The sequence below is a fragment of the Bos indicus x Bos taurus genome, chromosome 1 (assembly GCF_003369695.1).
Source record: "Bos indicus x Bos taurus breed Angus x Brahman F1 hybrid chromosome 1, Bos_hybrid_MaternalHap_v2.0, whole genome shotgun sequence".
Classification (NCBI taxonomy): Eukaryota; Metazoa; Chordata; class Mammalia; order Artiodactyla; family Bovidae; genus Bos; species Bos indicus x Bos taurus.
The window spans coordinates 140,783,737-140,811,484 of record NC_040076.1 but is presented as its reverse complement, the minus strand read 5'-3'; the positions used below and the strand labels follow the sequence as shown (position 1 = coordinate 140,811,484).

General features: G+C 45.8%; 1 protein-coding gene across 1 annotated transcript in view; it reads right to left on the bottom strand.

Annotated features, from left to right (window-relative positions):
- BACE2 (beta-secretase 2) overlaps positions 1-27,748 on the bottom strand; it is a 111,168-nt gene that overhangs the window by 49,289 nt on the left and 34,131 nt on the right. Inside the window, exons 2-3 of the mRNA XM_027546611.1 lie at positions 17,905-17,993; positions 3,225-3,441 (exon numbers count right to left, since the gene is read on the bottom strand). Of these exons, the coding sequence (XP_027402412.1) occupies positions 3,225-3,441; positions 17,905-17,993 (306 nt within the window). The remainder of the gene's footprint in view (positions 1-3,224; positions 3,442-17,904; positions 17,994-27,748) is intronic.

Here is a 27,748-nt window from a genome sequence, read left to right as displayed (position 1 = left end):
ACCTTGTGAGGCCAGCGTGAGAAGATGCAGAAATGGGTTACCTAGGTAGGTGGTGGAATCTAATCTTAGACATTTTGGAGTAAGGAGAGAACAGGGTCTCCAGGAGCCGCCTTTGCAGCTTCAGGAAAAGTTTTTTTTTTTTCCTACCCTTTTCAGTCATAGTCGTCCATCATGCAAATGACAGGTGCCTGACCCAAGGGAACAGTTCACATCCCAGACCCTGGGAGGAGGCTTAGCTCTGCTGGCTGTCTGCTGAACTCTGGTGACCAGAAAAGGAATAATGCTACTGTTGTGATCAGAAAAGGAACGTTGCTATTGTCCTGCAGTTTAAAAAGCCCATCACTCCTCATTGCCATATGTCAGTAACATCCTCTGTGCCTCCTTACATGTAACCATGCCTTCAGAGAACAACCCCATTTCTCTAGAACTGAAAAGGAAGGATAGTCTGTGAACAGGTCTTAGCTGCGGGAGCAGAGGGGGGTCATAGGTGCTGGTGGTGAGGAAAGAACGTCATAGATCCATGTCTCCAATTTGGCTTTGACAACTGGGAGAGATTAGAGTTTGTTACTATGAATGGTTTGTTCTTGATGAAAACTCAACAATTGTAGCAGCTTAGATGCTCCAGGTATCTTCTGGCCATCCACAGTAAATATAGGGAAGGATTATTTATAATCTGTAGGAACTGAAACTCTAATTCTGGAGGCAGTGACAGTAGTGTGATCAGACAGAAACCTTCCTATTTATTTAGCTCCTTCATATCTGGCCTCCTATCGCTTCTTTCCCAGCCTCTGTGGATTCTGGCAGAATTTGGCCCAATCCCTCTGTGTAATTGTAGCCTAAACACTTTGTGTTTGGGTCAAGGAAGAAGACAAAGCCCCTTGTAGAAACCAGGTTGGGTCTGGTGATGACCCAGCCTGTGTCTGCCTTCATGAGAAGCAGCCAGGAAAACACTGCCTGGAATTGAATCCTGGCTCCACCCCTGACCCGCAAACTGTGTGACTTGTCCCTTTGTTTCCTTATCTGTAAAATGGGGATCACGGTCACATCCCAGAGCTCTTCTGGGGCTTAAATGGGTCAGTACATACAGAGTGCTTGGAAAAGTGCCCGGTACATGCGACAGGATCTATTATTATTGCACCAAGTCATTCTTCAGCAGGACTTAGGATCCCTTTAAGGTTTAAAAGCACACAGTTGCCCAGGACCAGTAGAGAACCTGATTCAGCAGGTTGAGACCCTGCAGGTGGCCATAACCACATCTTTGGTGAGGGAGCAGATAGCATCAGCTAGGGGCCCCTGCACACTCTGACACCCCGACTGGGTGCTCATGGAATCTATTTCAGAAATGTCTTTGGGCCACCAACCCAGACCGCCCTGCCAGTCCTCTTTCTAGACATGTTCCACTTCCTGTAAATCCTGCTTTGGTCTCCCCTAACCTAGGAACATGAAGCCAATTGTTGGCCACCTTGGAATCTCATAGATGAAAAGATAAAAGGTCTTTTGGGGAGTCTGGACATCTCAAAAAACCCGAAGCAGTCTATTCTTGAGGAAGTTTCATGTATTATTAATTCCAGATAATTTAGCTTTAAGGTACCATCTCCCAAATAATCATCAAGTCAATCATATATCTTTTATTTTTTAAGTCACAAGAAGAAACATGTAGTCAATTGTCAGTGAAAAGTATTTAGAAATGGAAGTTGTTACAAGTCTGGGAACTCATATTAAACTTTCCTTACGGTTGTCGTTCAGTCGCTAAGTTACGTCCAACACTTTGTGACCCCATAGACTACAGCCTGCCAGGCTCCTCTGTCCGTGGGACTTCCAGGCAAGAATACTGGAGTGGGCTGCTTCTCTAGGGAATCTTCCAGACTCAGGGATTGAACCTGCATCTCTTGCATTTCAGGCAAATTCTTTACTGCTGAGCCACTTGGAAAGCCCTATGGCACTGAGCTCTAAAGTCCATCTGGGCTCTTCAGACAGGACTCTGTGCTCCGACAGTCCTCGGCAAGGGGTAAGCCTCTCTAACCCTCTGCCCACACACGACTTACGTGAGCCTATGAAGTCTGCCTTCTGGGGAGGTCCTGAGACTCCATGGAAGGACATCTTGTAATGGTCTCGGTCCAGGGGTCAGGGTTGTTCTTTCTCCTTAAGAAACTACAGTGTTGGGAAATGCCCCCGTGTCCCCCCACCTCATTGCCTGCATCACTTGCTAGTAAACTCGAGCTGGAGCAAACATTCTTCCAGAGAGAAAACAGGACTTTCTATACCCACAAGTCTTTGTTTCACATTTAGCGCTGGCTCAAAGCCTGTCTGAACAAGGAGAAGCCAAGCCAGGGTGCCTGGTTACAGGCCAGGAGGGGTGACCTCTCCTCGCGTGTACACTGACCTACCCTGGCCTCTCGGGGCCCAGGGGCCACACTGGGGTTGTCAGATCTGCCTGCCCCTGGCATCCTTTCCTTCCCAGCCCACCCCCATCCTCCCACATGTGATCATTGCTTCCTCTGGGGGGACCAAGGACAGAGAATTGTGCCGTCTTTCCCTGTTTTGTGATGGTCCTGATGCTGATGAGGGTGAAGTTTCACCGTCTCTCCTCGAAGCATCGCTGCTTCGACTGGCTGGCGATCCCCAGGGTGTGCCTGCAGGTGTCTGGGCCCCAGTTCCAGAGGGAGGGGAAAGCAGTGTCATGCTCCATGCCTGGCGGGACATCTCTTCCTGTGGAGTTTCCACTGTCACCCTGAACCTCCTTCTTTATCAATATTATTTTTTAAAGAAATTTTTTGGCCATGCTGTGCAGTGTATGGGATCCTAGTTACCTGACCAGGGATCGAACCTTCATCCCCTGCATGGGAAGTCCCCTTTATGAATTTAATAAATGTATTTTCTCTTAATCCTGCCCTAATAAAAACTCCTAAACAAGCACCACCATCAAAGGGATTCAGATTCTGTTAACATTTGTCAACTATACAAGTAAAATAAACAGAAAAAAACAAATGAAAAAAGCCATGCCATGGGAATATCTTACGGGAAGGCTCAAAGAATCTTGCCATTTACCTTAAATTTTCAAAGTGCTTAGAGGTCTAATCAATCGTGTGAACACTGGCTTTTCAACCATGTGATTCTCACTGACTGTCTTGGACAGCCTGGACCCCTCTGCTGGCCCCTCCAGTGACTGGTTGCAGAACCTTGTCCCATCATTTGATGTTCGTAGACCTACCAATCATTCTTACCTTGGCCAGGGTAGCATAAGCCAGTCCAAGTATCCCATTCCATCTAATCCCAGGCAGAAAGAAATTCTCTGACTCAAATATGGTGGCAATGTTGACAAGAAAAGAACTGTTGAAGCCTTTGGGGATGGTGACCACGTCCTCCCCAACGAAGCCTGTCCAGCTCCCCTGTGTGTACTTCACAGTGACATCAAAACCCTTGGGGCGGTACGTGCTGGACCTGGAGAAAGAGAAGAGGCCTTGTGTCCTGTGCTCTGTCCACCTGCTGTTGTTCTGACAACACAGCCGTCAAGACAGCCGCTCTAAGCGAGGAAGGTGTGCATCAGCAATTCTTCCAGAGGAAGAGTCCTCGTGCTCACAAGGCAGGATTTCCCACAACATAATCACTGACATTTGGGCAATGACCTTTTCTGTGCCATCTGTGAGGGAGTACTGGGGTCTACATGTAACCCGAGTTTAACTTCTTGCTGAGCCCACGTATCCCCCGTAAGTCAGGTGTTGTACTTAACTGGAACGCCACAACCAAGTGTGGGTCCGCCTGTCCCTCCGGCTCTGGGGGGCACTGCACTGCTGCTCTGTGACACAGGGAGGGGCCACCAGCCCCAGAAGGAGGGCCAGTAGCTTGTGCCCAAAGTGGCTGCAGGCTCAAATTCATACAAACGGCCAGTGTGATGAATAAAAGTCAAGTCACACCCCCCTAACACCAGGGCCAGCCCTCCTCAGGGCCCCTATGGCCTCTTGGCGTCACAGGTTCCTTCTCAAGGCCATCCATCTGTCCCCAAGCTGATTATCCCCATATCAGAAGGGTGACCTTAATGACAAGCTGGGATACAAGTCACTGTGATAACCGCACAACACTTAAAGGTAAGAGATACTGAGACAGAATAACATGAACAAGACCAGACAACGGACAGGGCAAATGGAAGCCCTGCTCTTGGGATTTCAGAGACAGACAGTAAACAAATGAACACCTAGAATTTCAAGCAATGATAGAGTGATGAGAGCCACCCAGGGAAGAGAGCGGGTGAGGGGTGGAAGAGAGACATGGTGGTCACAGAGGCTGCTCTGAGAGTGACATTTATGTAAGACCTGCGGGAAGACAATAAGCTATGGGACTTTCTGCAGGGGGACGTCCTGGAGAGAGAGAGCAGCAGGTGTCAAGGCCCTGGGGTGTCCAGTCCTATAAGGTCATTCTTACACCCAGCTGAGCTTGACAACGCTGTTGGATTACAGGCCAAGGGACATCTCCAAGTAAATATCTGTGTTCAAACCATGGTTCCCTTAGGAAAACAATCACATTCCTAAGAGAAGTGTCCAACCACCAGTGGGATCATTGTAAATGGACCTGTTTGTCTACAGTTTTCACTTTAACATTCAATCTCTGAACATTCATCCATGATAATAAGTCTTTGCTGTAGCGTTATATGACCTAGTATGGTACTGTTGGGAGACAGAGAGGAAGTTAAGTCACAGATGATATGAATTTTGGGTGTACATGTTATAAACTTTAAAAATGTTCAGTTCAGTTCAGTTCAGTCGCTCAGTCGTGTCTGACTCTTTGCGATCCCATGAATCGCAGCACGCCAGACTTCCCTGTGGATCACCAACTCCCAGAGTTCACTCAGACTTATGTCCATTGAGTCAGTGATGCCATCTAGCCATCTCATCCTCTGTCGTCCCCTTCTCCTCCTGCCCCCAATCCCTCCCAGCATCAGAGTCTTTTCAAATGAGTCAACTCTTCACATGAGGTGGCCAAAGCACTGGAGTTTCAGCTTCAGCATCATTCCCTCCAAAGAAATCCCAGGACTGATTTCCTCCAGGATTTCCTGGTTGGATCTCCTTGCAGTCCAAGGGACTCTCAAGAGTCTTCTCCAACACCACAGTTCAAAAGCATCAATTCTTCAGCACTCAGCTTTCTTCACAGTCCAACTCTCACATCCATACATGACCACTGGAAAAACCATAGCCTTGACTAGACAGACCTTTGTTGGCAAAGTAATGTCTCTGCTTTTCAATATGCTACCTAGGTTGGTCATATTAGGTCTATTTAATTCAGTAACTGCATTTCTGAGAATCTGACCCTAAGGAAGCACCCATGGTGCAAATAGAGATTCATTAACAAAGACAGTTATTATGTTTTATTTATAGTAGAAAATAGCTGGAAACAACCTAAATGCACAGTAAAAAAGGAAACAGTTTAGTAAATTATGGTACAGAAATATGAATGGAATATTATGTAGTATTGGAAAATGATGTTGACTAAGACATTTTCAATGACAGAGAAAAATTAAGATAAAAGGAACCTTTGTATATGTGGCACAATCTTCTTCAAAAAAATTATTACACTCAGATACTAACAGGGCTACCTCTGGGTGGTGGGGTTTTGTGGCAGGGAACTCTCATTCTTGTGATTGCTACTGCTGGTAAGTCGCTTCAGTCGTGTCTGACTCTGCAACCCCATAGACGGCAGCCCAACAGGCTCCACCGTCCCTGGGACTCTCCAGGCAAGAACACTGGAGTGGGTTGCCATTTCCTTCTCCAATGCATGAAAGTGAAAAGTGAAAGTGAAGTCGCTCAGTCGTGTCTGACTCTTAGCGACCCCGTGGACTGCAGCCTTCCAGATTCCTCCATCCATGGGATTTTTCATGCAAGAGTACTGGAGTGGGGTGCCATTGCCATTCTTGTGGTTAGGTCCTTCCATATTTTCTGCATATATAACTTTTATAATCAGGGGGAAAAAAAGTATTTTTAAAATGTCTGGCAGACACATTTTAGAGAAATTTAATTTATTCTAACTCCATAATGGGATATGAAATACAAAGGATGTTTAATTTTAATGTTTTCTGACTATTTTAGCTAACTCCACCACAGTCTTAGAGAGCAGCACTAGGTGAACATTTTGTGTACACATGTCTTCTGACAACAGCAAGCACAGGCAGAAAAGTAAGCGTGAATGGACCCCAGGCACATGGAGTGCTAAGGGACCCACCAGAGATTACTTACAGAAAGCACATAGTCAGACCACTGAAATGCAGGCACTTGAGGACTGGTGTTTTCGTGCCAGGGCTGAGCGCCGGCACCAATTCAGTGATGCCTGGCACACAGCAGGGGCTGCACACATTAGGTTGAAAAGCAATGAAAATACTGAAATGTCAGTCCTTTCTGACAATTTAGGGTCATTCTTCAAGTTCAAAACATCAGCACTATTGCTAACAGAAGAGGCTGGTTATTTTGAAAGGCCTAGAGAATACGGTCCACCGCAGGGCTGGTGAGCTTCTCTAAAGGGCCAGAAAGTAAATGTTTCAGCTTTTGTGGGCCACGTGATCTCCATTTCACCTACTCTGTTCTGCTAGAGAAGAAGCAACCACAGGTGACATATTAAACAAACATGTGTGGCCATGTTCCAACAAAACTTTACTTAGGAAAACAGGCGGCAGGCTGGAGGTAGCCTGCCAGCCCTAATATACCAATTCTTCATCTAGAAAATCAGTTATCCCCACCAACAATCTATAGTGCCATGACTTTCTTTTGAGAAGTTGTGTTTTTTTTTTTTAATTTTTAGTCTGTTGTGCTTAGTCGCTCAGTCGTGTTCGACTCTTTGCAACCCCATGGACTGTAGTCTGCCAGGCTCCTCTGTCCATGAGGATTCTCCAGGCAAGAACACTGGAGTGGGTTGCCATGCCCTCCTCCAGGGGATCTTCCCAACCCAGAGATTGAATCCAGGTCTCCTGTATTGCAGGCAGGTCCTTTACCATCTGAGCCACCAGGGAAGCCTGGTGAGCCCACAGAAAACTCATTAGAATTTGCTGAGGTCACTGAGAAGAGCATGAACCAGGCTGCCCTTCTAACCAGGCTGCCCTTCTAGGCAGAATGTCCTCTGCAGTGTACTGACCAGTTTGCTATTTCCCTCATGGGTGAACATTCTGGATACTCTGGTGCCACTTACAAAGATGTGGGAGGCAGCTGGAGTTACGCTGTCTGGGGTCAAATAGCACTTCAACCACTTAGGAGCTGTGTGTGACTCCAGGCTAAGTTATTTAACTTCTCTATACCTCAGTCTCCTCCACCGAAAAGTAGGGACAAAATAGCACCACACTTCACAGGGTTAATTCTAAGGATTAAAAGAGTTAATACTATAAACCATTTATTGTTTGAATGAATATATTATCATTATTTAAGGTGTTTTATTTTCAAACTTAAAATTTTTATTTTCTATTGGAGTTGATTAACAAAGTTTTAGCAGTTTCAGGTGAACAGCAAAGGGACTCAGCCATACATATATATGTCTCCATTCTCCCCCACGGGCTTCCCTGGTGGCTCAGATGGTAAGGAATCTGCCTGCAATGCAGGAGACCTGGGTTTGATCCCTGGGTCAGGAAGATTCCTTGGAGAAGAGAATGGCAACGCACTCCAGTATTCTTGCCTGGAGAATTCCATAGATAGAGGAGCCTGGTGGGCTTAAGCCCATGGGGTTGCAAACTAAGCAACTAACACACACACACACACACACACACACACACACACACACACACTCTCTCTCTCTCTCCCCAAACCCCCCTCCCATCCAAGCTGGCACATAACATTGAGCAGAGTTCCCTGTGCTATACAGTAGGTCCTTGTTGGTTATCCATTTTGAATATAGCAGTGTGTACATGACCTTCCCAAACTCCCTAACTATCCCTTCCTCCCGGCAACCGTAAGTTCGTTTGCCAAGTCTGTGAGTCTCTTTGTAAAGGATTTAGAACAAAAGCCCAGAACACAGCAGGCACACAACAAGAGTAGGTGCTATTATTATAATTGTCTAATCACTTGCTACCTTTATTCAATCTACGAGCTGCTATTAGAAAATGTAAGCTTTTTCCTAGAAAATGTTTCCTATGATCTTTCTCAATATCCAAAACTGTTTCACTGTGAAGTCCAACAACCTCCAGGAAAAGGGGGCAAGTCTCAGGTAAGACTTGGCTGAAATGGTGCAGGGACGGGAAGAGCCTTCCAGGTTTCTAAAAGATGGAGTTCTTCTGTGTTCTGGACCAAGGCTGTCCAATAGAGCTTCTGCAATGACAGGAATATTCTCTATTTATGCTTCCAATACAGTAGCCACAGGTGGCTCCAAAGCACCTGAAATGTGATTGCAGATCTTCCCCAATGGGGTTACATCCCGATACACCTATTGTAAATTGAAATTATCATTAGGTTGAAAATGCATTTAATGGACTGAACCTTCTGAACATCTTAAGCTCAGCCCAGCCTACCTTAATGGTGCTCAGAACACCTACGTTAGCCTACAGTTGGGCAAACTCATCTATCACAAAGCCTAGCTTACGATAAAATGTTGAATATCTCCTCTAATTTACTGATTACTAAATTGAAAGTGAACAAAGCAGAATGTCTGTCTGGGTCCTCCCAGCTGTCAATATATCGGTTGCTTACCCTCATGATCACAGGGCTGACAGGGAGCTTTGGCTGCGGTTTCCCAGCATCACGAGACAGGATTGTCCCCTCCTGCCAGCTTTGGCAGAAGCAAAATTCAAAATGCAAACACTTCTGACTAATGCTATGTAGGAAGAGTCACTAGGGAGGGCATTCCTTCTCAGTAAAAAGATGGCCACTTTAGGAGGAATGTTCTTGCCTCTTGTTACTTGTTAGCCTCCTATCTTCCTGCTGGAAATGTATATGTGATATCTGGAGGGGCATCAGCCATCTTACCACCATGAGTTTCCATAGAATTGGTGGAACAAGTCCATTGAAAGTGGGATAAAAAGCACCAAACTTGGATTTTAATGTTGCATTGTCCAATGATTGAACTTGGATTTAGCTTCTACGACAGTGATTACCAACTAGAGGCTGTTTTGCCTTCCGGGTGACATTTGGTAACGTCTGGAAACATTTTTGGTTGTCACAGCTGTGTGAGAGGGAAGCTTCTGGCATCAAATGGAACAGAAACCAGGATGCTGTAAACATTCTCAAATGCACGAGACAGCCCCCGACAATAAAGAATCACCCAGCCCAAAATGTCAGTAGTGCTGAGATTAAGAAACTCTGGTCCATAGGTCTCAATTTCTTTAATGTTAAATAAAAGAATTAAAAACAAATTCAAAAGTCAAAGTACAGGTTCTACTGAATGTGTATTGCTTTTGCACCATTGTAAAGTTGAAAGCTAATTCAAACCATCTAAGTCAGGGACCATCTGGATAGTTTGACTAAAGAATGAGCCTGTATTTAACATTAATTAATTTAAACTTAAATAGCCACTTGTGTCTAGTAGCTACCCTTGTAGAAAGCACAGTTGTAGATAATGAGAGAAAAAAGTAATTCTTAGCTCATATTCCCTGGGCTCCTCGAACTCAAAGAGCAAAAACCCCAGAGATGAATTGCAAGCAGCTCTGAATGTTATTAACGCGTAGGTTTCAGCACTAGACCTAAAAACTATGCATTCCTCCATGTTTATGTCCTTACATCCCACCTCTTGGCACTAAAATGCTTTGGTTCTCAGCTGTTTTGGACATTAATTAACTATATTGAGAGTGAACCCCAGACATGCTCCTTTTTTGCAGCATCCATTCTGGGTGTGTATAAACAGCCATTCATCAAGGATGTGAGTAGCTAGGAAAGAGTCCACCCACAGCCACAGAATCACTTCGAACCAAATTCAGGAGACTTTCTGACTCTAATACAAGTCTGAAGGGAACGCAGGCTTGAAAAGTGAAATCAATCAAACTGAGAAGAGAAGAACCACAGAACATTTTATTAATTTAAAGAAACCCATTTTGTTTTCAGAACATATACAGGGAGGAGGTGGGAGGGCAGAGATCAAAAGAATTGAATCCTTCAGTCGACTCTGGCTCCCCCAAACCACCAGCCCCCAAGAGAATGTTAAGTCGCCTGGAAAATTCTGCCTGAGACCTCCCTGGGGGCCTTCTGCACATTTTAGAATTTGGACTCTACCTCAGGGATAAGGGACTTGGACCAGGTGACCAGATACCTGTCTTATTCTTCCAAGGTCTGGAAGTGACCATGTCAGAGTCAGTGGGGCCACTCACCAGCCCAGGGGCTTCTGCTCACACCGGAGGGTCATCAACATACTCAACGATGGCAAATGCTTCAGGGCCCCAATATGGCAAGACCCCTCCTGGACAAACTTAAGAAATTATCTAAATAATCAAGAAAAATGTGTGTCATCATCAGATGGAAAGATGTAGCATGAGATCTCAAGGGCCTGGGTCAGCCTCCTTAAGGAAACAACCTGCATAATTTTCTAATATCTCAACTCTACTCATAAGCATCAGTTGAAGACAAGAAATTGTTCTTTTGCCAGAACTACTCTGTGAGCTGCACCCCAGATGGAATATAGGAGGGGGAGACATTTTAGTGAAAATATAGTTAATTTCTGAGTAGATTAGTATAAGGTCAGGGGGATGAGTATACTGAATCTCTCATCAAGCCACTTGGATGGAGACTATTTTACTGGCTAAAAAAGAAGTACACCTAAAAAAATACATGATTGCCTTTTTGCTGTATAGTAATTCATTGGAACATTCACCACCAGGAAAAAAGTGCTTCTGATGGGACAAAGCTGCATAGATGACTGATGGCAGCCTGATGTCTGATTCCATAAATCAAAGAGATCTTGTCAAAGAACCCCAAGTCAAATCTCCAATTACTGGGACATGTTTCAGGAAGCGTTAAACCTGAATATCCAGAGACTGGGGGACTTGAATCAGAGGCTGACAAACCCAACCAGAAACCTTATTATAACTAAGAGAGATCAGAGGGACAAGCAGATACAGAAACATCACAAGGCAGCAAGCTGCATCTCAGAAAAGAAACCTTTGTCAAAAATTGAGAGAGGAAGTAGAACATTCTCTCGGCTTCCATCAAATACCATGGTGGAAGGTGTAGCTTAGGCCAACTGTAAAGTGAGCTGAAAGCATCAGGCAACTTAATTGTTTATAATTTACTATATAAATTATGTTCATAGTTCATATCTTAACAATATTGCATCTGTGTTGACATAAACCTATGAGAACTATTTAGGAAAAACAGAAGAAAGGAGAGAAAGGTTAGCATAAATCAAAGCAAGGATTGAACCTGCAAAGCATGTGTGTTTGTATTGGTGACAAATGCAGGTGACTGAACTTGCCTAAAACTCAAAATGTGATGTTTCACATTTGATTCAGTTAAGAAGAAGCCCAGGTGAAGAATGAATGCATGCTCAGTTGCTCAGTCATGTCTAACTCTTTGCAATCCCATGGACTGTAGTTCATCAGGCTCCTCTGTCCATGGGATTTCCCAGGCAAAAATACTGGAGTGGGTTGTCATTTCCTTCTCCAGGGTTCTCCCTGACCCAGGATCAAACCCATGTCTCCTGCACTGATAGGAGGAGAATAGATCTCTTTATAAGAAAGGCAGTATCAGGGCTAGAAGGCCAGAGCGGGTCATGTTTTAAGGTACTAAATAAATTTCAACAATACTTGCAAATGAGAAGGCAGGCTGAAGTCTGAATAATGGAGGTGCCAGTGGGGGTGACACTGACAAAGCAGGGGAGTCTGGGGCCTCCCCTGCATGTTGGCAGGTTCTGCTAGTTCTCTGTTTGCTCACAAAGGAGAAATATCTAGACGAGACCCTCAGGTGCTCAGAAAGCTAAGAGGGAGCCCCGAATTCTCCTGTGTGGTTAGCAGGATGGCAGGGCTAGCCATCATGGGAGTCACGAATGTTCCCAGGAGTCTTCACATTAAATAAGGTGCAAAGGAGGCAGAGGAGCTCAATCTTTAAGCATGAAATACAGGAGCCACCTGAAATCTGAACTCAAACCTGGCTAATAGGAAAGTTAGAAGGCTGTGTCCTACTAAGGCTGAGAAAATTATGGTTCAAGCCAGCAATGAACAAAGTCAAAGGCAAATGAGAAAGAAGCCAGTTGTCTACCGTTGATTAAATATTGTACACATATTAAATGGCACTGAATGCAGTATTTGTAATGTTGACTAGTGTTTACCCTTGAATGCTTCCATATCTGCATCTGCATAGCAAACGGGTGCGTGCCTGTGTGTGGTTAGTCAGGTACTGTTTGTGACAACCCTTTGGCCTGCAGCCCACCAGGCTCCTCTGTCCACAGGACCTTTCAGGCAAGAACACCAGAGCAGGTTGCCATTCCCTTCTACAGAGATTCTCCCTGACCCGGATCAAACCTGCATCTCCTGTGTCTCCTGCATTGCAGGTGGATTCTTTACCTGTAATCAAGGAAACCCAGCAAAAGGGTAACTGGGTTGCAAGCACACTCTGATTTGTACTGACCACTGGCTGTGCTGTTTACCCGCTTATGAGCCCCTGGCTACCTTTTCCCACTCAAACTGTGGTTTGTCCAAATCCTCTGCCCCAAACAACCCCCTCCCCTCAACCACTTTATCATGGAACAGATTCTGGAGTCAGTCCAAACCTCTCATTTTTATTCATGTAGCATAGGAGGTCTGGGAACCAAGAAAATATCCACCCATGGTGTTAGATTTGCACATTTCAATCTAAAAGGTAGATATACACATTACTCGAACTTGGCTTCACTATGCTGTACTATTATTTTCTTCTATTGTATCATGTGTCTACAGATCTGTGACGGAAAACAAAACTGCTCTGGGGAGGAAACCTGTTAAAGATGTATCTGAGCTCCAAGGATGTCTGCTCTGTCTTATGGCAGGCAGAACCCCAGTAGGCATGGAGAAACTGGGAGAATGTATGGACCAGGAAGAATCTTGTAGTGGAAAAAATGGGGCCAAGATTGCCTCACCACCAAGATCAACATCTTCTACACAGTTTAATATAATTTGCATTTTCTAGGTATGCAGCTACTGTGTAGATTGAAGAAGGTAATCCTGTGGGGAATCTATACCAAGATTCTTCACTGATCTGGAAAACTGACATCACTAAACCAAGCTGTTCTGGGTGTCTGATTCTCTTTTAATTCAGTTTGTCAGTCTGCACTGTGCACTGCATGGCCAGAGGGACGCTCACAGCCTCCTGCATCACCCAGCTTCACGTGACTCTTACCCAGCGTGTTTACATATTGTGGTGCTGATCACCGCAATAAATTAATTCCTTTTACTCACCCCCAATCCCTGCAGATTGTGTCAGGGCATTTAGAACTACACGTGAAGATAAGTTTTATTACATTTGCATCTTGGTTCAGAGCGAACACAGCACTTACTATAAGGAGGAGCTCCCAGGGCTGAAGTTTGCAGACCTTTTGTCCTAGAAGCCTGAACCTGGTCCACTTTCTTGGTTCCCAGACCTCCTATGCTACATGAATAAAAATGAGAGGTTTGGACTGACTCCAAAATCTGTCACATGATGGAGTAGTTGAGGGGAGGGGGCTGTTTGGGGCAGAGGATTTGGATGAATCACAGTTTGAGTGGGGAAAGGGCAAAGGGTAGCTGGGGGCTCATCAGCCAGCCTCTGTTCCCTGGCTGCACAGCCCATGCCCCACTTCACAAGCATCTGAAGTCCCAAGAACAGCTCCAGGGCTTACATCTGTCTTCACAAAGCATCATGAGCCTGGAGGTGCACCTGGAATTTCGGTGATCAAAGGTTATCAACACACTGAGTCATAATCTAAGCTCCAAGTTCCTTGAAGGAGGGGTCCATGAAGCACCAGCCATCCCTCCCTCCAGCTGGACACACAGGTGGCCTCCTTGTGCCACCCAAACAAAGACCAAGATGCATGGGGGAAGAGATGGGCACTCCTGCCTTATTAATGCTGCTGGGGATTTGCTGAAATTCCCCAGTTGTTACTTTCTCTCCTGTGTTTCCTTTCTTTTTTTCCCCCTCAAAAAAGATGGGATTTATTCCCTGAAACAAAAGACTATGGGAAAAGAAAGTGGAAAAGGAAAGATGGAGAGAGCACTGGTAGCAGGGAAATGTGACATGCTTGTTTACGAGCCTAAACAGCAAACCACGTGGCAGCTTACTGGTTTTATCTGTTGAGTCTAAATTTTAGGGTCACAAAAAATGGATATGAAATTAAAAGGTGCATACATTTAGGGCAGCAACAAGTATCTGGGGCAGAGTGACTCTGACCCCGAGGGCTCCTCCAGAGATGAACAGTAACACACACCAGGACCGCACGAAGCTTCCTAGGGCTGAGTCTAGGGACCTGGACACACAGAGCTGGCCTGGATCCAGACCTCCATCCAGGCTCCGCCCCTTCTCACAGCCCCGCCCACAGCTGCCAGCTCAGAGCCCCGTCTCGGGCCTGAGTGCTCTGAGCTCACAGTGTGTTCTTTCCAAGTGAGTCATGGGTTTCTCTCACCACAGAGACCTCCCAGCACAGACATGGTTTCAGCGAACCACACCTTGACTGACGCCACCAAACTTCAGGTGACACAAAGGTGGCTTTCCAAGCAATGCCAGGCTACTGTCCGGAACAGTCTCACACTCAGATCCAATGAGCCCTGCCCTGCTCAGGCCACCTCCTCGTGAGGATTAGGGGGGTTCAACAAATGTCTAAGGGTCATGAGCTTCCTGCAATTCAGGTCTGACTACAAAACATTCAAGTTTGACTTGAATGTCTATAAAGCAGAGCTCCTGAGAACACACCAAGGCTGTTAGGAGAATCCTGCAATGGATTCATTTGGAGTGGATGTACATATCAGCACATCAGGCCACACACGCACACCACACACAAATGTAAATACCACAATGTGCATGAACACACAGATACCCACACGTACACAGATGTGTGCCTGTATACACGAATATACACACCACCATCTGCATGTACACAGACACCTGCACTTACACAAATATATACATATATACACAAATATACACACCACTAAGTGTGTATCATATGCATACTAACTGTGAAGTCATATGCATATACACAGATACCTACACTTACACAGATATATGCATCTATACACAAATATACACACCCTCATGTGCATGTACACAGAGATGCTTACACATACACAAACATATACATATATTCATAAATATACACACCACTCAGTGCATCATGATGGTGTGGCCAGACATCCTGGAATGTGAAGTCAAGTCGGCCTTAGGAAGCATTACTAGGAAAAAAGCTAGTGGAGGTGATGGAATTCCAGTTGAACTATTTCAAATCCTAAAAGATGCTGCTGCTAACGCGCTGCATTCAATATGTCAACAAATTTGGAAAATTCAACAGTGGCCCCAGTACTAGAAAAGTCCATTTTCATTCCAATCCAAAAGAAAAAAAAATGCCAAAGAATGTTCAAACTACTGTACAATTGTGCTTATTTCACATTCTAGCAAGGTTATGCTCAAAATCCTTCAAGCTAGACTTCAGCAGTACATGAACCAACAACTTCCAGATGTACAAGCAGGGTTTTGAAGAGGCAGGGGAACCAGAGATCAAATTGTCAACATTCATTGGCTCATGGAGAAAGCAAGGGAGTTCCAGGAAAACATCTGCTTCATTGACTATGCAGATGCCTTTGACTGTGTGGATCACAGCAAACCATGGGGAATTCTTAAAGAGATGGAAGTAGCAGATCACCTGACCTGCCTCTTGAGAAATCTGTATGCAGGTCAGGAAGCAACAGTTAGAACTGGACACGGGACAACAGACTGGTTCCAAATCAGGAAAGGAGTACATCAAGGCTGTATATTGTCACTTGCTTATTTAACTTATATGCAGAGTACATAATGCGAAATGCCAGGCTGGATGAAGCACAAGCTGGAATCAAGATTGCCAGGAGAAATATCAATAACTTCAGATATGCAGATGACACCACCCTTATGGCAGAAAGTGAAGAAGAACTAAAGAGCCTCTTGATAAAAGTGAAAGACAAGAGTGAAAAACCTGGCTTAAAAGTCAACATTCAAAAAACTAAGATCATGGCATCTGGTCCTATCACTTCATCGCAAATAGAAGGGGAAACAATGGAAACAGTGAAAGACTATTTTTCTGGGCTCCAAAATCACTGCAGATGGTGACTGAAGGCATGAAATTAAAAGACACTTGCTCCTTGGAAGAAAAGCTATGACCAACCTAGACAGCATATTAAAAAGCAGAGACATTACTTTGCCAACAAAGGTCCATCTAGTCAAGGCTATGGTTTTTCCAGTGGTCATGTATGGATGTGAGAGTTGGACTATAAAGAAAGCTGAGCGCCGAAGAATTGATGCTTTTGAACTGTGGTGTTGGAGAAGACTCTTAAGTGTCTCTTGGACAGCAAGAAGCTCCAACCAGTCTGTCCTAAAGGAAATCAGTCCTGAATATTCATTGGAAGGACTGATGCTGAAGCTGAAACTCCAATACTTTGGCCACCTGATGTAAAGAACTGATTCATTGGAAAAGACCCTGATGCTGGGAAAGACTGAAGGCAGGAGGAGAAGTAGGCAACAGAGGATGAGATGGTTGGATGGTATCACTGACTCTATGGACAAGAGTTTGAGTAAGCTCTGGGAGTTGGTGATGGACAGGGAAGCCTGGCATGCTGCAGTCCATGGGGTCGCAAAGAGTCAGACACGACTGAGTGACTGAACTGAATTGAAAGCACACCATGCGAAATACTGGGCTGGGTGAATCACAAGCTGGAATCAAGATTACTGGGAGAAATACCAACAACTGCAGATATACAGATGATACCACTCTAATAGCAGAAAGTGAAAAGGAACTGAAGAGCCTCTTGATGAGTGTGAAAGAGGATAGGGAAAAAGCTTACTTGAAACTCCACGATCAAAAAACTAAGATTATCGCATCTGGTCCCATTGCTTCACGGCAAATAGGAGGGAAAAAAGTGGAAATAGTAACAGATTTTATTTTCTTGGGCTCCAAAGTCACTGTGGATGATGACTGCAGCCATGAAATTAAAAGACGTTTGCTCTGTGGAAGAAAAGCTATGACAACGCAGACAGCATATTAAAAAGCAGAGACATCCCTTTGCTGACAAAGGTCTGCTTAGTCAAAGCTACAGTTTTTCCAGGAGTGACGTATGGATGTGAGAGTTGGATCAAAAAGAAGTCTGAGTGCCGAAGAACAGATGCTTTCAAATTGTGGTGCTGGAGAAGACTCTTGAGAGTCCACTGGACTGCAAGAAGATCAAACCAGTCAATCCTAAAGGAAATCAACCCTGGATATTCACTGAAGGACTGTTGCTGAAGTTCCAGTACTTTGGCTACCTGATGTGAAGAGCCAACTCATTGGAAAAGACCCTGATGTTGGGAAAGATTGAAAGCAATAGGAGAAGAGGGTGGCAGAGGATGAGATGGTTAGATAGCATCAGTGACCCAATGCACGTGAATCTGAACAACATCTGGGATATAGTGAAGGACAGAGGAAACTGGTGCTGTGCTGCAGTACCTGAGGTCGGAGAGTCGGACATGACAACAACTGAACAACAACAAATGTGCTCGTACTCACAGATATCTACTTATACACAAATACACACACAAATATACACACCACCATATGCATGTACACATGGATACCTACACATACACTTATGCATACATACATACACAAATATACACACCACTATATGCACATACACACAGATACTTGTACATACACATACGTACACAGACATATATATGAACATGTCCTCCCTAAAATGAAACAGCTTTTGGCTGCATCTCCTAGTGTATTTTGAAGCATCCATCTGGTGCCCCCCAGCCCAGCTCCCCCAGGCACAGACCCATCACTCACCTCTCCGCGTCAAAGTAAGAGTCGATATAGGGATGTGGGGCCCCAGCCACGGCAAAGTTGCTGCTTCCGGTGTCAACGAGTATCTGCAGCTTTTGTTTTTAAGGGAAAAACAGAGAAACCATTAGGTTACTTGCTTAGGGCAACACTCTTGAATACTTCTCTTAAACCTTAAGTGCTGAGAACAATTTGTTACTTGGAGAAATCGTATGGATTAGAAATATTTTTAAAAAGCTGCTAGAAAAATTGAATTCCAAACACAGTCCATTGTGAAGCTTGCAAGGGCAGAGATCAGTTTAGCTTCAGATACACACCAAACCTTAAAAGAAGATAAATTCAGTGGAATAACTGGGGTTTTGTTTTCCAGCCAGCAGTACTTGGTAACCAGGCAGAGCCCTTTCTCACCCTGGACTGTCGGCTGGTTTGTCACTTGGCTGGGCAGCCCTCCTCCTGCCTTTCCAATCTCACCTGAAAATCCTCATTTACCTCCACCTCCACCCCACACACCCAGCACACCTCCCCAGACACCTTCTGGCAGTGGGTATTCCCTCATCTCTGCTGCACAGGACCTGGAAACAACTGTCAGAGGCATCGCTTTTTTTTTTTTTTTTAAGTTTTAATGAATTATCATTTACATACAATAAAAATGAAAGATCTTGGATTTTCCACTGGAGAGTTCTGACATTGTGTTCTCCCAAACCAAGATACAGAAATTCCTGTTATTCCCCAAAGGCCCCTCTATGCCCCTTTCTAGTCAATCCCCATTGTTTCTCAGAAGCAACCACTCTCTGACGCCTATTACCATGGACGAGTTTCACTGGTTCCTGGACATTATATAAATGGCATCATGTGGGATTTTTGGCAGGAGGTTCTGGCTTCTTCTCCTCAACATGTTTTTGGGCTTCTCATACTGAATTGAGAGACAGTAAATACCCATTTATGCACTGTGACTTTAGGAAATGAATTCTCTTAATTCCATTTATGAACACATAGTCACTATAAAAGTTGAAGGGTCTCACTACATAGGTGTTTGCATTGATTTCAGACAGAACACAATTAAAAGTGTATAGGAGAAGGAAATGGCAACCCACTCCTACATTCTTGCCTGGGAAATCCCATGGACAGATGAACCTGGTGGGCTATAGTCCATGGGGTTACAAAGAGTTGGACACACCTGAACAGAACATGAAGTAACTGAACATGCACCTGTTGGGTTGATTGATTAAATCATGAGCCATTGATGACTGATTCAACCTTCAACTCTTCTCCCTTCCCTAGAAATGAGGCTGAAAGTTCCAGCTCTCTACTCTCAGGGTCGGCTCCCCATCCTTTGGGACTTTCCAAAAGCCATCTCACTGACACACCTCAGGTATGGTTGAAAGGGACTTGTTATGGAAAACAAAGGTGCCTTTATCACCCTTATTATTGAGGAAGTTCCAAGGGTGCCCTGTGCCAGGAACTGAGACAAAGACCAAATACATATTTCTCTGTATAAATATGTGTTTCTTCACATAAATCATAATATCACATATGGGCAGTCAGCAAGGTCCAGAATCTCACCCTTCATTGGAATGAAGTCCATTGTCCTGACAGCAGACAGTCCAAGTTGACCTAATAATACATGTAACACACATGGCCTATGTTCTCAGCTCTGATTTCACATCCTGGATTTAAATGTTCCTTAAGGTAGGATGAACTTTTAATTTGCTTAGGTGAAACTAGTAGAGAGATGAACAAGAAAGAAAAAAACAAAAGCAAACCCAGAATTCCAGGCTCACGACAACTCATGAAAGCATGCCATTTTTACAAGTCTTTCCCGGGTCTCTCTGGCAAACACACACCCAACAGCCCAGCAGGATGTGTGTGCAAAGACCAGCTGCCTGGAAGGCCAGGTTCCCAGGCTGGCATCCCACATCCACATCCAATGCTCCTACATAACCAGCCACAGGCAGAGCAGACCCAGGACTACTCTCCTGGGCATAATGGCCCCAGTGACCAGGGACGTGCTCTACAGACATTTCACTCTGCTTTCCCGGGTATGGAATTCCACCCGCCGCCTCTGCATCACATTAGAAGCACGTCCTTTCCACACACCCCCGTCCTTACTTCTGCCTCGCAGCACATGGTCCCCCCTTGCAGAGGCGGGCGACACAAAACAGAGAAAGTCACAGCAAAACACAGACAGCATTATCTTACACAGATGACTTCTAACTGCCCAGGCGCTGGGCACAGTCATACTCCCCAGCTGCGTCAGCAGAAGCCAGATTTCAAGAAAATTCAGTTTGGAGTCACAGCTCAGCCAAGTTGGTCATCACTTTGGCTGCTGTTAGAAGACAGGATTTGAGGAGAGTAAACGAGGCAGCCACAGAGTCAGGCAAGGAATGGATTTCTAGGGAGCAGTAAACACTTTGAGTGGGGCTTCAAGTAATGTTTCTGAGCCGCCAACACCTTTTTCTGTGTGATGAACTGGAAATAGACATTTTTCACGTTGAATTCTCACCAGGACCATGACTTTCTCTTTGTAACTCCTAGTCTTAATCACAAAGGAAAAAAAAAATACAGTCACTTGTCCTCTAAATTTTATAGGATCCACCCTGAAAGCATGGACAGGCAAAGGCTTAGTGCACCATTCTCCTGAACGCCTTGCCCCACTTCACACACACAACATCCCCTGCTGTGTCCTTATCTGTGGAATTTCCAGCATCACCTCCGGTCTCCTTGGGTTCAACTCAAACTGCAAATATAGTCTCACCCCAGAGGACATTATTCAACCCCATAAATGGATGCAGAAAACACACACAAATATGGGAAAAGCACTGCACTTTCGAAGCACAACTGAAAATGAATCAGAAGCATATATGAACCATCATCCCTGCTTTAGAAGAAATGCTGCTGAGAGCTGGAAGTCCCCACCTCCTTCCCTATACCAAGCAGCCTCCTATAGAACCACATTCCACTTCTTCCAGAATATAGCAACGAGGACAAAAATCTGCCTTCTCAAAGAGCAAGGGTCTAGCATTCTGACAGTCACTGGCTTTTCACTGCTCCAATCTCTTTGCCAACATTGGGGTTCCAGGGGCTCTTTCATGGAGGAAGCAGGTCCCCACTGTGCATCTTTTACACACTCCAGTATATCTTCCCCAGAGAGCATCCAAGCATGGGGCACCCCCATGAGAGTGAGCCAACCACAGGGGACCACCTGTGGTTCACCATCCTTCATCCATCCAGCACCTTGGACAGTGCCCAGTGTTTCCTAGATGCTCGGTGAACAGTTGTTGAATAAATGAAAAAGTCAGGGACTGAGAGATTTTCACTGGCAGATGTGTGTGTGTGTGCCCGTGTGCCCAGTTATGTCTGACTCTTTTGTGATCCCATGGACTATAGTCTGCCAGGCTCCTCTCTTCATGGAATTTTACAGGCAAGAATTGGAGTAGGTTGCTATTCCTCCTCCAGGGGATCTTCCTGACCCAGGGATCAAACCCAGGTCTCCTGCATTGCAGGTAGATTCTTTTTAGTCTGAGCCATACCTTTGACTGCTGCTAAGTTGCTTCAGTCACGTTCGACTCTGTGCAACCCCATAGATGGCAGCCCACCAGGCTCCGCCATCTCTGGGATTCTCCAGGCAAGAACACTGGAGTGGGTTGCCATTTCCTTCTCCAATGCATGAAAGTGAAAAGTGAAAGTGAAGCCGCTCAGTCATGTCTGACTCTTAGCGACCTCCTGGACTGTAGCCCACCAGGCTCCTCTGTCCATGGGATTTTCCAGGCAAGAGTACTGGAGTGGGGTGCCATCGCCTTCTCCAATACCTTTGACGAATAGCCCCATATTGCCTCGTTCCACCCTTCTGGAGACCACCATTCTACTCTGAGCCTTAAAAAAAGAAGGAAATCTTACCATATGTACCCAAATGCATGAACCTGGAGAACATTACGCAGAGTAAAATAAGCCAGACGCAGGACAAATCTTACACGATCTCACATGAAGACTCTAAAATAGTCAAACTACCTGTTTTTAGGCTTCCCTGGTGGCTCAGATGGTAAAGAATCTGCCTACAGTATAGGAGATGAGGGTTCAATCACTGGGTCAGGAAGATTCCCCAGAGAAGAAAATGGCAACCCAGTATTCTTGGCTGGAAAATCCCATGAACAGAGAGGAGCCTGGCAGGCCGCAGCCATGGGGTCACAGAAAGTTGGACATGACTGAACACACATGGTAATCATACACACAACTTTCAACAGGAGGCGGGGAGTCAGGTCAGTCACTGGTGGCCACTGACACAAACTCTGTGACATCCCAAGGAACTGCTGGCTGAGGGCTGGTCCTGGAGCACTTTGAAGCCAACAGACTCTCCAGGAAGATTCCTTTAGGGATGTTCTTGGGGACAGTCAGGACTTTATCCCCATGCCTTGTCGTGCCTAGACAATGCTTTCTTGTTTTTAAAATGGCATATCTTGTGGGATTTTACTTTCCTCCTTTTGTTCTGACACAATAATATGCCACCTCTCACACTCTGTGCCAGCTGGCAGAATTCAACCACAATCCACACACAGGGCTGTCTTTGAGACCCAGGCAGTCCTGCATCCTCTGAAAGGCCTTTCAGTGCCAGCCCTGGTCCGTCCCTCTCCCCACTGACCACTGGGCCCTAAGTTTTGGCCACTCACTTGTCTCATGCCTTTTACTGGCCTCTCATTTCTCCCAGGCACACATCTTTTCTCTCAGGGAGCTTGTCAGTTGCTTGAGGGCAGAACCCTTTTCCTTAGTCTCTGGAGTCATCTCCCAAGCAGGAATTTGCTAATCACCTTTTCCATAGGATGGGGAGGGGACTCACGTGAGCTCCACCTAGGAGTGGAAAGCTGATGAAGAAGGGGAAACTGCCAAGGAGCTGGAGAGAGTTTGCCAGGCCAAACTCCTGATATGTCTGTGCACAGACTTCACTGAGCTTTTCCTAGAACTGGCAGAGGTGGCTAACTTGACTTCCCAGTTGATATATGATGAATCACAAGCTGAAATCAAGATCACTGAAAGAAATATCAATAAACTCAGAAATGCAGATGACACCACCCTTATGGCAGAAAGTGAAGAGGAACTAAAGAACCTCTGATGAAGGTGAAAGAGGAGAGCAAAAAAGCTGGCTTAAAACTCAACATTCAAGAAACTAAGATCATGACATCCAGTCCCATCACTTCATGGAAAATAGGTGGGGCAAAAATGGAAACAGTTACAAACTTTTATTTTCTTGGGCTCCAAAATCACTGGGGATGGAGACTGCAGCCACGAACTTAAAAGACGCTTGCTCTTTGGTAGGAAAGCTGTGACAAACCTAGACAGCCTATTAAAAAGCAGAGATATCACTTTGAGGACAAAGGTCCATCTAGTCAAGGGTATGGGTTTTCCAGTAGTCATGTATGGATATGAGAGTTGGACTATAAAGAAGGGTGAGCACCAAAGAATTGATGCTTTTGAACTCTGGTGCAGGAGAAGACTCTTGAGAGTCTCTTGGACTGCAAGATCAAACCAGTCAATCCGAAGGGAAATCAGTCCTGAATATTCATTGGAAGAACTGATGCTGAAGCTGAAGCTCCAACACTTTGGCCACCTGATGCAAAGAACTGATTCACTGGAAAAGACCCTGATGTTGGGAAAGACTGAGGACAGGAGGAGATGGGGAAGACACAGGATGAGACGTTTGGATGGCATCATCAACTCAATGGCCATGAGTTTGAGTAAACTGCAGGAGATAGTGAAGGACAGGGAAGCCTGGCATGCTGCAGTCCATGGGGTCACAGAGAGTCAGACAAGAGTGAGCAACTGATCAACAACAATATAAAATAATCACACGTTTCCTTTTAAATACCAAGGCTAACCAGAGTTAGGAATGAGATGGTAGCCAAGGGCAGGGGGTGGTGGGGGTGGTGGTGGTGTTGGCACTCTCTGGGTGCCCCAACACTCACTCCAGCTGCTGGGGCTCCTCCAACATCCAGGGTACAGTGTGGGTTCTTCTCCTTTACTGGGAAGGACCCAGGAAAACCTTAGCTGTACCCACCCTCCCCTCAAAAGCTCTCCAGCTTCCAGGGGAGATCTGAAATACAAGAATGAGTGTTCACTCCTGGGAGCAGCCCTGAACCCAAATACACAACAGCTGATGAAGTTTCCACTTCCTTGCTCCCCAGGTGGATGGCTCTGAGTGCGCCCTGTGCCTCGGGGAGTCCCTGGGGGTCTGCTCTGTATTATTAGCCTTCTCCTCCTTCCTGCCTCAATGCTCTGCTCCCACCAATGTCTGGGGTAGAGAGACACAGGGAAGGCTGGCTCACACAAACGTTGCTTCACACGCCCCAGAGACCAAATATCTCCACTTGTGAAAACCTGTAGACTGTGAGTGTCTTCCCAATGTCCCTTCTCAATCTTCAGCTGATGCATTGGGCAATAACCCCCCAGAAAGCCATCTGCTAATTGCTGTAATAAGGTGAAAGGTTGCATTAAAGTGAAGAATGGGCTCTTCATCTAGTTAGTGATTAGCAGCCTGAGATTCCTCAGATACCACTGCCTCTTTTTCAGCAGGTTAATAGATAGGAAAATTAGCAGATAATTTAAATAATGGCTCATTTCACACAACGATTCCTAATTACATTAGCAGCCCATCTGCTGAAGTCTGCCGGCAAGCAGAACCCACAGCAGCGGGGTCCTCCCAGCCCGGCTCCACAGGGCTGTTTGCCCACAGTTATTACACGTGATTGTGGGTGCCGATCTTGCTAATCAGGTTCTTTCAGGGCTTCAATTCTGGAAATGAAGCTCATTTACTGAAACACGTCTTGTTGAAGGAAGCAAAAATAATTGCCACTCACCATTTCTCCACGTTCTAAAATTAAGATTGCCTTTATAGAGAAGGGGAAAAAAATCATTTTCAAAGGGCTCCACTTAACACAAACAGATGTTATAGAAGCTACGAGGGACTTGATTATCAACCTATTCAGGCTCTGTGTGTGAGTGCACACGCATGCACGTGTATGTGTGTTTGCTTCCCTCCTGCAGACGGGGCTCTTCCTAGAAAAACACAGTCCAGAGTCTTGTGGATGGATTCCCTGACTCCTTTTGGGAAACTCTTAACTTCCAAGGGAATGCTGGGGGAGGGAGAGGGCATCATCTGCACTGATTTGAATATAGCAGCAGTTTTTCACTGACTGCATCGGGCTTGGCAGGCTAAGACTGGCAGAGGAAGTGGTAGGATGAAGGGAGCTTGGTGTGAGGGTCTCCTGTTTTAGGAAACGAAAAGTCACCCCCAGATCAGAATCCTCCTGGATGCGGGAGCTGCTACTACCTCTGCAGCTGAAATCTGTCGCTGAGGAAATGTGGCAGTTCCTAGAGGGAGGGCCTCCTCTGTGATTGAATTTTTTAACTTTTTGAACAACCCATCCCTGTTAGGATGAGTGGAAAGGCTGGATTTCTCAGGTTGGGGGAGATTTCATCACACACCCATAGCAGATGCCCTTAAATATGCTGCAATTATGCCCACTCACAGGATGAGGGCTTCCAGTTCACTTCTGACCTGTGGTCCCAGGATACACCCTGCATGTTCTCTAAAGGAGAATAACATGAAAAATATCAGCTTTAGCTTCTGGTAGACCTGGATCTGAACCCTAGAATAGCCTCCCTATGAGTGAAAACTATTGCCTGTCACATCAGGAGGGCTTTCCACATGGTGCTGGTGGTAAAGACCCCACCTGCCAGGGCAGGAGACATGAGATGCGAGTTCCATCCCTGAGCCAGGAAGATCCCCTGGAGAAGGAAATGGCAACTCACTCCAGTTTTCTTGCCTGGGAAATCCCATGGACAGAGGAGCTCTGGGGTCACAAACAGTAGGACACAATTGAAATGATTTATCACGCATGCATACTGTATCAGTAAACAAATGATGCTCTGACCATCAGATCATCATGTTGTAGCCACCCCACCAGTGAGCCCTGAGGGAACTCATGATGGAAGATGGTGCCCGTGATCAAGCCAACAACTGCTGCAGCTGACCCCGCAGTGCTCCCCGAGGTGACTCAGGATGAGAGAAGACCAGATCCTGACTCCAGGGAGCCGGGTTTAGTCGCTAAGTCATGTCCGACTCTTGCAACCCCATGGACTGTATCCCGCCAGGCTCCTCTGTCCACTGGATTCTCCAGGGATGCCATTTCCTTCTCCAGGGGATCTTCCCAATCCAGGATTAAAATCCGGGTCTCCTGCATTGCAGGCAGATTCTTTACTGATTGAGTTATGAAGGAAACCCAGATAGCTGAGGTGCATATCAAAGCAATGATTTCCATAAGCCCGGACTCTTACATCTTCCCATATATAGAAAAGTGCTCAATTCTTTAACTTGAGATACCTGGTTTTCTTTAATTAACAATAATCTTTTGATGTCCTGACCATCTGGTCTTTGTTGTAAATGCTCCTGTTTATCCTGACTCCCCCACACCCTTGCTGCTTCGGAGCAGTCCCTCAGAGTGACATCAGATGCTCTGTCCCAGGCTTTGTTGTTGTTCAGTCGCTAAGTCATGTCTGACTGTTTGTGACCCCATGGACTGAAGCATGCCAGGCTTCCCTGTCCTTCACCATCTCACAGGGCTTGCTCAAATTCATGTCCATTGAGTCGGTGATGCCATCCAACCACCTCATCCTCTGTTGTCCCCTTCTCTTCCTGCCCTCAGTCTTTCCCAACATCAGGGTCTTTACCAGAGTCAGCTCTTTGCAACAGGTGTCCAAAGTATTGGAGCTTCATCTTCAGCATCAGTCCTTCCAATGAATATTCAGGGTTGATTTCCTTTAGGAATGACTGGTTTAATCTCCTTGCTGTCCAAGGGACTTCCAAGAGTCTTCTCCAGCACTTAAGTCCTCAGTTTTGTCTGCTGAATAAAACATAACTCTCAATGTATACATTGTGCTTTTTTTCAGCTCACACACCTGTTGGCTGCAGAACCCTAAGTAAACCACCTAACCTCTGACCCTTGGTGTCCTCATCCAAGGACAGATGATATCGAAGGTAAGATGAAAAGGTGTTGCTATGAGCACATGAGATGCCCCTCATACATATGCGATGCATCTAAAATAGTGCCTCACACATAGGGGTGTTTCAGTTTCTCAAAGAGGAGTGGCCTGACGTTGTTTTTCTCTTGCTACAGGGCTGACTTCTCAAATACACCACTGTGCCAAACATGACAGGCGTCCAGTTCCCCAGCAGGCTTTCTTTCCACGTCTCCACACTGCAGTGAGTCTGAATGTGGCCCAGAAGCGATAAGCAGGAGCTGCAGAACCCGTGCCATGTGTTTAGCAGACCCCCACGCACAGCGCTGGTCCCACAGCAGGTGATGCTGACATGGACATGACCCAAAACACCTGGGGGTGCTTGGTGTGTGTAGCACCTGCCTTCAGCTGGAACAAGGCAGAGATACACCCAGGAACGCTCTAATCCCAGGGCCAGGAGTGTGGTTTTCTCTCACCCTGCCTTTTCTTCAAGCGGCCCTCCATCACCTGAGTGCACAGGCTCCGCCTTTCCCTCCTGCCTCCACTTCCAGGAGCCTGTGTGTCCTCTCTATTCTACTTCCAGAATGTTCCTAAAACTGATCATGTTCCTCTCTCCCCTTCCTCCTGCCCAGCTCACTCCTAGCTTTATGTCCCTAGTTCTGAGACCTGGCACACAGTAAGTGCTCAACAGAGGGTGCTGAAGGCATGAATGATGCCCAAGCATCACTGAGGCCATCCTGTCCCAAAAGACTTAAGTGGAGTTAGCATCTGCTTTCTGATCAGGGTTGTCTTGAGGTCCAAGTCCCCCTCAAGGGGTTTTAGTGAGTTCTGGGTCTCCCAGTCA